This window comes from Neoarius graeffei, chromosome 1 (assembly GCF_027579695.1).
Source record: "Neoarius graeffei isolate fNeoGra1 chromosome 1, fNeoGra1.pri, whole genome shotgun sequence".
In the NCBI taxonomy this organism is placed as follows: domain Eukaryota; kingdom Metazoa; phylum Chordata; class Actinopteri; order Siluriformes; family Ariidae; genus Neoarius; species Neoarius graeffei.
In genome coordinates, this window is record NC_083569.1 from 109,285,546 (window position 1) to 109,298,732 (window position 13,187).

General features: G+C 41.8%; 1 protein-coding gene across 1 annotated transcript in view; it reads right to left on the reverse strand.

Moving 5' to 3' along the window:
* Positions 1–2,220: 2,220 nt before the first annotated feature.
* The window catches only part of LOC132881673 (zinc finger protein OZF-like), a 76,985-nt gene continuing 66,018 nt past the window's right edge, over positions 2,221–13,187 (reverse strand). The window contains exon 4 of the mRNA XM_060914409.1: positions 2,221–3,615. Within this exon, the coding sequence (XP_060770392.1) occupies positions 2,631–3,615 (985 nt within the window). The 3' untranslated portion in view covers positions 2,221–2,630. The remainder of the gene's footprint in view (positions 3,616–13,187) is intronic.

Sequence of the window (13,187 nt, forward strand, 5' to 3'; positions counted from 1 at the left end):
ATTTCATGAGTTTTCATGCATGGGAAATGCCTCAAATAAGGCCAAACGCGGCAGAATTAAAAAAAAAATAATAATAATCCTTCGAAAAACAATGGGGTCTTCGCACCGAACGGTGCTCGGGCCCTAATAATAATAATAATAATAATAATAATATTTTCCCCCACTCAGCTAAGCCAACCTTTACCACCTTATATATTAACTTGGAGTGAGTCTCTCTCTCTCCCACACACACACTGACCCTGGAACAATGCGCCAGGGAAAAAGCAAAAGATTAGGATGGGATATGGAGTACTAATTGATAAATAATGACTGATCAGCGAATGATGGTGTCATAGAGCGTGCAAATAACAAACCGGCCTTAAAAACGATGTGGTCTTTCTTGTTTTATGGCAGTTCGTGAAATATTTTCAGGATTTTTTAAAAAACTGTTTCCAGTTCGATTCTTTATACATGAAGGATTAGATCCATACCTATTTTGTTCCAGAGTTAATCAAATTTGTGATTAAAATGAAACTTCGAAAGTTTCACAGGCGCTTTACTAAAGGATTCCTTCAATGGATTTTGCATCTAAATACATCCATATGTATGGAATTCTATTTTCTCATCTCATTACGGTATCTCTAGCCGCTTTATCCTGTTCTACAAGGTCGCAGGCAAGCTGGAGCCTATCCCAGCTGACTACGGGCGAAAGGCGGGGTACACCCTGGACAAGTCGCCAGGTCATCACAGGGCTGACACATAGACACAGACAACCATTCACACTCACATTCACACCTACGGTCAATTTAGAGTCACCGGTTAACCTAACCTGCATGTCTTTGGACTGTGGGGGAAACCGGAGCACCCGGAGGAAACCCACACGGACACGGGGAGAACATGCAAACTCCGCACAAAAAGGTTCTCGCCGGCCATGAGGCTCGAACCCGGACCTTCTTGCTGTGAGGCGACAGCGCTAACCACTACACCACCGTGCCGGCCAATTCTATTTTCTGACTGATCATCTCATCTCATCTCTAGCCGCTTTATCCTGTTCTACAGGGTCGCAGGCAAGCTGGAGCCTATCCCAGCTGACTATGGGTGAAAGGCGGGGTACACCCTGGACAAGTCGCCAGGTCATCACAGGGCTGACACATAGACACAGACAACCATTCACACTCACATTCACACCTACGCTCAATTTAGAGTCACCAGTTAACCTAACCTGCATGTCTTTGGACTGTGGGGGAAACCGGAGCACCCGGAGGAAACCCATGCGGACACGGGGAGAACATGCAAACTCCACACAGAAAGGCCCTCGCCGGCCATGGGGCTCGAACCCGGATCTTCTTGCTGTGAGGCGACAGCGTGAACCACTACACCACCATGCCACCCAATTCTATTTTCTGACTGATCAAATTATTCCTATTTACATAGGAGGCTGGGAAAGCCCTGCTTATAACCATTACATTTAGAACCCTCTATGTGTTTGTGTACAAAAAATGGCATGTGTTGTAGAATCGGGAAAGTCTTGCTTTCGGTGGCAAAACAAAACGATTTTATTGGTTTTGCTCAGAACGTATAACATATTATTAATAAAAATCAACAAAGAAACATCATTTTTAAGGTAGTACTATAGTACTATTATGTTGTCTTTATTGGGCCGAATCCCATTTCACCCTTTGGACCAACCCCTTGGCCCTTCCCCTCCATTTTGCGCATTCACGTGAAGGGGTAGGGGTATCCCAATCCCAGTTAACGCGGAGGGGTAGGGGAAGGGGTAGGGCTTCTGTACCCCTCCAAACGGAGATTTTCCTGGAGCTGACTCCGAACGAAGGGGTTTGAGTGATTTCCCACAATGCCATGCGGATTTCAGCGAGATTTCATGCGGATTTCAGAAAGATGGCGGTTCCCGCGGCGAAAGATTGTCATAAATGTATTTTCTCCATTATTTACGTGTTTTAAGTTGTTATCCAGAGGAAACACGCCGCTTGATTCGCTTTCGAGCTGAGAATGAGCAGCGATTTCTGAAATCCAAGCTGCTGCTAAAAAGCTTTGGGAGTGAGTATTGTTTTCGGTTGCTTGACTGCGTACGTTTTGTTCTGTTATTCTCGCTTTTATTGTTTACATGAGTGTTCTGACACCTCATTCTGTCGGATGTGGTGCACGAAGCGCCAAAGATATCCCATTCAGTGGTGTTAGTTAACAAATCACACCCTGCCAGCAGAGATTTCTGGTTCTGCCTCTGGCTCTGACTGTAGCGGCTGGTCGCAGCCAATGACGCATTTGGTCGCGTTTTGCTAACGTAAACGCTGACGGAGGTACGCGATGACGTATGCGATCGTTGAAGGGCTATCCCAATACGTAAGGGTTGAATTTCAAGCCCTATCCCTTGTAGCTCAGTTTCAAGGGGAAGGGCCAAGGGGAAGGGGGAGGGGAAGGGGGAGGGGTAGAAATTAGAATTGGGATTGGGCCTTGGTTATAAAGATCTGTGCAAATTTTAGCCCTGACCCTACAAAAGCCAAAGATTTTCTAATACAAAACATGGCTTTCATTGGCACTGGCAGGCATAATTTTAGCCAGAATTTTCCCTTACCTTAAAACAAAAAAGTAATTTAAAAACATGTACATCTTAAATTTGACAAATTTACATGTCAAGAGCTGATAGCTTTGTTGGAGCATTTGTGTTTCCTAAATGATTTTGAATAAGTATAGCTCCGTCCACATTGACTGCACTGATGTGATTTCTGTTTTGTATGACTCTGCTGGTGGCCGTGGAAGGCACTCAGGTCACTAAATCTTTTCCCACACTGTCCACAGTGATGTGGCTTCTTTTCTGTGTGGATGCGCTCATGTCGTTGAAGATTACTCTGATGAGTAAAACTCTTCCCACACTGTCCACAGTGATGTGGCTTCTCTCCTGTGTGGATGCGCTCATGCTGTCGGAGATTACTCTGACAAGTAAAACTCTTCCCACACTGTCCACAGACATACGGCTTCTCTCCTGTGTGGATGCGCTCATGGAGTTGGAGATACGTCTGCCGAATAAAACTCTTCCCACACTGTCCACAGAAATATGGTTTCTGTCCTGTGTGGCTACGCTCATGTATTTGAAGAGTAGCTAGTTGGCTAAAACTCTTCCCACACTGTAAGCATTCATACGGCTTCTCTCCTGTGTGGATGCGCTCATGCTGTTGGAGATAACTCTGACGAGTAAAACACTTCCCACACTGGCCACAGTAATATGGCTTCTCTCCTGTGTGGATGCGCTCATGGCGTTGGAGATTTCTCTGGCAAGTAAAACTCTTCCCACATTGTTGACAATCATGCAGCTTCTCTCCCGTGTGGATACGTTCATGCCGCTGGAGGTTACTCTGACAAGTAAACCTCTTCCCACACTGTCTACAGTGATGTGGCTTCTCTCCTGTGTGGATACGCTCATGACGTTGGAGAATACTCCGATAAGTAAAACTCTTCCCACACTGTCCACAGTGATATGGCTTTTCTCCTGTGTGGATACGCTGGTGTGTTTGGAGATTAGGTAGTTGGGTAAAACTCTTCCCACACTGTGAACAGTCATATGGCTTCTCTCCTGTGTGGACACGCTTGTGATTTCTGAGATGATCATTTTTTGCAAAACTCTTCTCACAATGTGAACAGTGGTACATCTGGAAAATATAATAAAAAATGATTCAAGACACTTAAATCATTTTACATCCCCCCCGTATTATTATTGGAAACATCTCCTACAATACTCTCTTGCTTGGCTTGACCACCCAATCATTTTCATGGCTGTCACACCCTGGATTTTAAAGTTGAAAATGCAAATCCAAATGGAGCATATTATATATATATATATATATATATATATATATATATATATATATATATATACAGGGTGCGATTTGTCAAAAAACCAGAAGGGGGGATTTTTTTTTTTTTTTTTAATCATGAAACGTCACAAAATTAAGGTAACAATAGGCTAACAGCTCAATAACATCTGATGATATCAAATGAATAACACTAAATGAAAACGAACACTAAACCAGAGATAGTAAATTCATCTTCCTATCTCTCTGACTAAATACACGAACACTAACACACAACAAAGTTCGCATTGCTTGTCGCGTTGCTGTGATGTTTCTCTCCCTCCGGATTAAATGGACAGTGACTCGAAAATCACTAAAATACATGAATACTAAATGAACAGTTTGCTCTGATGGTGCAGTTCATGTGGCCTTTTCTGCTTTCCCGTCGGTGCGCTATCCGCCGCGTTTCGCCCTTCTTTAATCCACATTTCTGCGAATTTCTCAGCAGGGAAGGAACGCACGTCTGGCCCATTGACAGCGAGGAAAAGAAGGCTGTCAGTGTGGATACATTCATTCTGTTGCGCTCATCAGTAAGGATGTGATTCATGGCGCTAAATCCACGTTCACACTCTGGATATTGTTATTATCTACAATGTATCTATTTGCTGGGGACGTTCGTGAACATCAAAGCTGCCACTTCGGGTCATTTTGAAAGTGAGTGCAATGTAGACCATAGAAAACTGTGTCACAACATGCCTGTCATGTCAACTTTTTTTTTTTGGTTTGTTTGTTTTATTGACAGGGTTGTCCCCGAGGATTTTTTTTCAGCAGAGATAAAAACCAGAGGGGGGGATGATCCCCACCATCCCCCCCAGCAAATCGCACCCAGTATATATATATATATATATATATATATATATATATATATATATATATATATATATATATACACACACATACAACCCCAATTCCAAAAAAGTTGGGACAAAGAACAAATTGTAAATAAAAACGGAATGCAATAATTTACAAATCTCAAAAACTGATATTGTATTCACAGTAGAACATAGACAACATACCAAATATCGAAAGTGAGACATTTTGAAATTTCATGCCAAATATTGGCTCATTTGAAATTTCATGAGAGCAACACATCTCAAAAAAGTTGGGACAGGGGCAATAAGAGGCTGGAAAAGTTAAAGGTACAAAAAAGGAACAGCTGGAGGACCAAATTGCAACTTATTAGGTCAATTGGCAATAGGTCATTAACATGACTGGGTATAAAAAGAGCATCTTGGAGAGGCAGCGGCTCTCAGAAGTAAAGATGGGAAGAGGATCACCAATCCCCTAACTCTGCGCCGACAAATAGTGGAGCAATATCAGACAGGAGTTCGACAGTGTAAAATTGCAAAGAGTTTGAACATATCATCATCTACAGTGCATAATATCATCAAAAGATTCAGAGAATCTGGAAGAATCTCTGTGCGTAAGGGTCAAGGCCAGAAAACCATACTGGGTGCCCGTGATCTTTGGGCCCTTAGACGGCACTGCATCACATACAGGCATGCTTCTGTATTGGAAATCACAAAATGGGCTCAGGAATATTTCCAGAGAACATTATCTGTGAACACAATTCACCGTGCCATCCGCCGTTGCCAGCTAAAACGCTATAGTTCAAAAAAGAAACCATATCTAAACATGATCCAGAAGCGCAGACGTCTTCTCTGGGCGAAGGCTCATTTAAAATGGACTGTGGCAAAGTGGAAAACTGTTCTGTGGTCAGACAAATCAAAATTTGAAGTTCTTTATGGAAATCAGGGACGCTGTGTCATTCGGACTAAAGAGGAGAAGGAAGACCCAAGTTATCAGCGCTCAGTTCAGAAGCCTGCATCTCTGATGGTATGGGGTTGCATTAGTGCGTGTGGCATGGGCAGCTTACACATCTGGAAAGACACCATCAATGCTGAAAGGTATATCCAGGTTCTAGAGCAACATATGCTCCCATCCAGACGACGTCTCTTTCAGGGAAGACCTTGCATTTTCCAACATGACAATGCCAAACCACATACTGCATCAATTACAGCATCATGGCTGCGTAGAAGAAGGGTCCGGGTACTGAACTGGCCAGCCTGCAGTCCAGATCTTTCACCCATAGAAATCATTTGGCGCATCATAAAATGGAAGATACGACCGAAAAGGCCTAAGACAGTTGAGCAACGAGAATCCTACATTAGACAAGAATGGGTTAACATTCCTCTCCCTAAACTTGAGCAACTTGTCTCCTCAGTCCCCAGACGTTTACAGACTGTTGTAAAGAGAAAAGGGGATGTCTCACAGTGGTAAACATGGCCTTGTCCCAACTTTTTTGAGATGTGTTGTTGTCATGAAATGCAAAATCACCTAATTTTTCTCTTTAAATGATGCATTTTCTCAGTTTAAACATTTGATATGTCATCTATGTGCTATTCTGAATAAAATATGGAATTTTGAAACTTCCACATCATTGCATTCTGTTTATTTACAATTTGTACTTTGGCCCAACTTTTTTGTAATCGGGGTTGTATATATATATATATATATATATATATATATATATATATATATATATATATAAACAAAACAAATGAAAAATAGGACAAAAAAAGTTACAAATTCAGTATTTTGAGTGGTTTTAAATATTTCACACATTCACATGTTCATAGTTATATTTAGTGGCACAAAACAGCCTCAATAATTGTCTTCAAGATAGAGGAGTTTCTGTTTTCTGGTTAACATGACAAGCAACAATATGTCGTCTCATTAATTTCAAGAGAGGAAGGAAAAAAAGAGAGGATGATAAGGGAACAACTTATTTGTATCTACTTTTACGTAATCAATCAATAACAGAAACCTACTTCATTGTTGGGAAACATGCTTTTTTTTTTTTACCAAGCATCCAATCTCCTTCCATAAATATTAAACAAATGCTGTTATTAGGCTTTGATTATGTGGAACCTTTGCCAAAGAAATCCCTGTAAATAAGCCGTTATAGGAAAAACAACGTATTAGAATATCCTAAATATTCAGATGTGTGATGTTATGGGAAAATTAGATCAACACCTCCTGAATTTAAACTGCACTGTGATATAATTATTCTGCAATGCATTATACTAGGAACTAGAGACGGACATTTTTTTTTGATGGTTCTGCATTGCAAAAACCTCACGTATCATGACGTCTCTGCATCTATGCTGTTGGAAACTTTTGGAGAGGAAAAAGCTGTCCAAAGAGTGGCTTCACGTCATGCAGATCGATGACAGTGCTACTTGCAATGTCTGTAAAACAAGCATGTCAAGTAAGGGTCGAATGTGTTGAAACTAGGGCTGTAAAAATTAAAATGTTAAGTTTTGTGATTAATTTGAAATAATGCAATCAAATAATGCAATTAACGTAGCTGTGTTTTGTTTATTACTGTTGCGGCTAACCTATGACCTGTGATGATGACATGCTGCCAAATAGAATCATCCTGATTAAAGATAGATAAGAACAAGGGTGGAGTTTTAGGTGGAGAGTTTCACATTAAAAAGTTACCAGACAGATTTTTGGAGAAAAAAAAAATAATCTGCATAGTTTGCAAACCAAATTTAATTACCACAAAAATAATTCGTCTTTGACATATCACCCAACCAAACCAAAACTATTTCTGCGGGGCCTCACCAGTCTACGTTACAGAAGTTTGGTACTCGTGGCTGAATAACAAAACCTGTAAGTGAGAAGCCAGGTTACTAATTTCTTTGGTTAACTGGATATGTAGCAGGATGCTAATCATCAGACACAGACTCAGGAGAGACTCTCTTGATTGTTTGTGGAGAGTGAAGAAAGGCACTCCAGCTGGAGCCGGCTGATTGGCTCTGCCTCATGGCCACACACTGCTCTGCTGTCCAAAACACACGTGCCAAACCAGAACTGTCTTTTCACACCCGTTGTGTGGTGGCACAAGAAGTGATATTCTAGGTTTGTGACGCCTCACCGTAACATTCACCCCCCTCTTAGCTCCGAGTCAGTCCCACGTTCAGGCTTGGCCCATAGGCATTCCCGGGCTGTGTCCCCGCTCAGTGCTGGATCTGAAAAGAGAACTCCTGTAATGACAGAAACCAATGAGTGATACGAGCAAGCAACCTCCAGATCCTCAACAGGAAGCCTTTGTCTGTTCCCAAAACTAACACCAGCCAACAATGTCAAAACATTCCTGTACCTGTACACCTTCGAGCAAACAGCCATCCATGAGGGTTGGCCAGAAGAGGAACGGGCCCAGGCTCCCCTGCTGTCTGGAAAGACTCAGGTTGCTTAATCTGTGGTGCCACCAGCCTCTGCAGAGGAGTATCCACTCCTGAAAGAGCAGATCCCTGTCCAATATGGGTTCTCTTCTTCCCAAGCAGCTGCGGAGTTCCATTGCTGGACGTACCAAAGCAAGCACAGTCCTTGCTGGAGATCAGCCAACCTGAGCCTCCAAAAAGCAGCCAGAGTCCACCTCGGCCTCACTGCTCCCCTGTCTGAGCCAGTCCAGGGCCCAACTCTCCACTGAAAGAGCCCATGCCCACGTGAATTCAAAGAAATTACTAAGATTATCCGACTTGATAAACAAATATAGCACCCGTTTACCCCCCCCCCCCCAAGGCGCAAAGCATTAAGGATATGTGAAAGTAGAGAATAAGTGTGCTCCTTTTGTTCAGTACATCTTGCCAGTCAAATGTTTCCGAAGTTCTTAAGGTCAACATGATCTTGTACGCTTGTAAAAAAATAATTATTCAACATGTCAGCAAATGCTAAACATGAAAACCGTGGCACACTTTTTGAATTTAAGCCAATTTTTCGTTCCAAGAAACAACTGCCAACAAAATGAAAGTGCACAGAAGATGAAGAAAAAGAAGCATGAACTGGTAAAAAGACAGCACAATTTTTAGCCACAGTGGAAGAGTGACTGGCCAAGGCTTGACTAGGACACCAAAAAAAATTAGATTTTTTGCTGGGTTTGCCAGCATTTTCAGCAATATGCGGACAGGTAAATCATAAGATTAGAGTGAAACGAACTACATACAAACATTATCCTTGTTTAGTTCACACAGCAGTTTCTAGAAACCCAAATGACCCAGTTAGTATTGTTAAGTAGGGTCCTTTTACATGGAATTAAGACACGTCAACACAGTATTGAATATATAATTGAACATTATTAATATCTTCTAGTCTCTACATTGGGCGGCACGGTGGTGTAGTGGTTAGCGCTGTCGCCTCACAGCAAGAAGGTCCTGGGTTCGAGCCCCGGGGCCGGCGAGGGCCTTTCTGTGTGGAGTTTGCATGTTCTCCCCGTGTCCGCGTGTGTTTCCTCCGGGTGCTCCGGTTTCCCCCACAGTCCAAAGACATGCAGGTTAGGTTAACTGGTGACTCTAAATTGACCGTAGGTGTGAATGTGAGTGTGAATGGTTGTCTGTGTCTATGTGTCAGCCCTGTGATGACCTGGCGACTTGTCCAGGGTGTACCCCGCCTTTCGCCCGTAGTCAGCTGGGATAGGCTCCAGCTTGCCTGCGACCCTGTAGAAGGATAAAGCGGCTACAGATAATGAGATGAGACTCTACATTTTTGTTAGTTTGTTAGAGATTTTGTACTTTATGGTGCCAATAAAGTACAACCTTAACCTTTTTTACTGTGTTGCATGCATTGATTATTTTTAATATAATTTAAATTCACTGAATTGTAGTATACTAGACTGAGTATACTATACTATATAATTCTTTGACATGGAATTAACACAATTGTCAGGATTGTATGTCTTGAATGTCAATCAGTTCTAGTCTCGACTTATTGTTCATTCGAGTTAAGACTCATTTGTTCTTTATTTACTTTGCATGCATTAAGCGGAATTATTCCATCATGATCACTGCTGCATACCTGCCAACCTTGAAAAAATTTTATGAGTACAATTTTACAATTTCATGAGTACCCCCCCCGCGTCAACCTCACCCCAACCCGGCGCCCCCACAGACCACAACCAGCAGACCAAAAACAAACTTTCAATCCAGTTTTATTGATTGACCTTGGGAACATAGTTCAGTTTTGTAAAACATTCCTATTGATAGACTTTGGGAAACTGTTATTGATGGCTCTTGGGAACTTCCTTCCGTTTTGAAAAGCACAACAAACATTACAGACCCAGGCTTTTATAAGGCCCTTATGGGGAAAAAAAAAATGCAGTGTATAAATGGGAAACTGACATTTTTTTCCTGCACTGTGCAGACCCCCCCACACACACGTCCAAAATATTGCATTATACAGTACACTGCAGTATTTTGTAGTATGCCTTTTTCATGTGCAAACTATTGCATTTGCATTCGAAATATTGCATTTACTGCAGTAATACTGTAGAAAAACGCATTTGATACTGCAGTACCATGCAGGTTTTTTCATAAGAGGGATGACCAATTTTTGACTTCACATCACCTGCAAACATTCTAGGCTACCATTGACAGAAGTTACCGACTGCCCTTAAGATATACAACACGCTACGTTTTGTTGAGCGCATCAATAAAGTGGTACTTATCATAGTGATTCAATGAGAGCGCGAGAGGAATTGTAATCAGGTTTCGTTGGTTACCGCATCGAATATGCAACCTCGAGTGACGGCTTCGAAGTTAAATGAAGAACTAGCCTGTACTGTTGGTGTTGTAAATGCACAAAATAACGGCTAGGAAGCTCTTGAGTACACGTGAAACACAACCGTTTCTGTTACAAATATAGGAAGGCCGTGCATAACAGTAAAAGTGTTACGCACTGCCTTCCAGTTAGCTAAAACTTCTTATTGCAGTACTTTAACGGGCGTGTGTGGGACGGTGTTAGCATACCTGTTGCTCCTTGGTGACTGATGTCTATATCAATCTTGCACACCGTGCAGAATGCGTGGCTGGGTAACTGCGACCGTGTGAGACAAGGCCACCTCTCCCAATAGCTTTCCAGAAATCTTTGGGGTTTCCGAACACGTTTGGCGCTCGGTTCGGGCTCCATATGTTCAGTTTTTGTCTGAAACATGCATGTGGGAGAGCCTGAAGTATTGCAGCATATTGAGTTGGTGAACGAGTATAACATTCACGAGGGGTTAACAATGTCGGTTTATTGGGCTGACCTAATGTTTTTATTTTACCTTCCCAGTGATCTTTGCAGAATGGATTGTTGACCATCATTGATGAAATCTCTCTTCTCTAACCGACGTTTCAATCCCCGACTCGCTCTAGCCACCTGACCTCTGGCTGCACCGCTGCACTCAAGTCAGAGACGCGAAGGAGGAAGGGGAGGGGGTGCAGAGGGCGGAGCCACACGCTCTGGAAGAGGGGCGGGGGGATTGGGCAAAGTGTTCCATTCTGGCTTTGAGTTTTCTCACAGATCAGCGGTATCAACTTCAGCGAGAACTTGACTGAAATGCGAGTTCGGACGATATGCGTACTTTTTAATGTGAAAACGTACAGTCATACAATGAGGTAAAAATTCGTAGCGGCTACGCAAGATGCGTACAGGTTGGCAGGTATGCTGGTGTACTGTTTTCTCTTGTCTTATTGGTATGCCATTAAAGATCTTAATTCAATTTACCATTAGATGTAATTTAATTTTTTACACTGTTTTGGACATTGTAATTTGTCCAGTACATAAATTCTCCTTCGGGTCCTGTTCCTGCTGCTATACTACATGTCTTGCCTTATCCTTTGTAAACTTCTCTGTGAATTCAATTCCATGCTGGTCCACCAGGCTTTCGAGATAGTGGCCCTCTTTTGTCCACCAGACTCCATGGCTGGCGGCCCAACTTGGTTCACCAGATACCAGGGTAGGGCCACCAAGGTTTGAAGTTCTTGTGTCTAGCCCTGAGACATGTACATTTTTCTGCAAAAGAACTGCTAATTTTATGTGCGTTTCATATTTGCATCAAGCTTATTCCCTTTTGAAATAAAGCAGTGTAATTTATTTTAACAGGTAGAATATGGTATTCTACAGACATTCTACACTGTGTCAATAAAAAACAGCTGCGCTGACACCATACCTGTCAACCCTCCCGTTTTTCCCGGGAAATCCCTTATTTTGACTTATTTCCCGCTGTCTTCCCGTTTTTTTATTTTCCTGAAAATATCCCGTATTTTCACATTATATAAAAGTCCTGTATTTTCACAATATAAAAAAGTCGGTAGGTCCAGAATTCATGACGCGCCTCTGACAGGAGTTTACAGCAGGAAGTCGGGCCATGAATTCACATCCCCACCCTCTCAGGCATCAGTAATTACATAACTCCGTCCGGAGGCGAGGCTGAACAAGTGATTAGGTCCAGTGTTGCCAGATTGGGCGGTTTCCCACCCAAGTTGGGCGGTTTCAAGTGCATTTTGGCGGGTTTTGAACATATTTTGGGCTGGAAAACGTCAGCAGTATCTGGCAACACTGATTAGGTCTGAGGTGAAGATGGCGATGCTAATAGCTAAGAAAAACATTAGCCTCTCTTTCTTTGATGATTTCAACAAGTGCGTGGCTGGAATGTTCCCAGACTCTTCCATTGCAAAGAAATTTTCCATGGGGAAAACGAAAGCCTCCCAAATAATCAAAGGTAAGCTACGCATGTTTACATTAAGTATGTCCTGGCTAAGACCTCATAAATAGCCTAGTGTAAACTAATTGGTGTATTAACTGTTTTATCCACTCATTGTCTATTTTATTTTCTATCTGAAACTTACCCATTTTAAATCACTCTTGGTTTAATATCTTATATTACTCTTTATCTCTTTATTACTCTATCTATCTATCTATCTATCTATCTATCTATCTATCTATCTATCTATCTATCTATCTATCTATCTATCTATCGTTTCGAGGCCATGACTATGGTAAAACCATAATAAATTGCAATGGAATTGAATTTATTGACTGGTTATATAATGACCTCTCTTATTTTAACATAAGATACGTATTTTAGCCCTTAATTTGGGAAATAACTGGTACCACTGAAAGCAAATAAAAATAAATGTATAGTTTATTCACAAATGCACTCTATAAACCATAAGCATATTGAGTTTGGGTCTTGGCTATCACCAACATGCACCAGAGTAGAGGAAATCACAAATACTAGATAGAAAATTGCCCCCCATTCAACTACACACCCACTTTTGGTGAAGGGTATGACTTTCCGAAATTTTCCCTTATTTTGAGTTAAAAATCTGGGAAATATCCCTTTTTTTCAAACCTCAAAAGTTGACAGGTATGGCTGACACTGAAAACCTGTGGAAGCCTCCCACCCCCCTCAGAAATCTGATCAGGAATCAATCAAGAAATTGGACTGATAAGCAGAATCGATAATGGCATATGCATCAGAAAAATCTTACCAATTCCTATCTCTACTCAGTC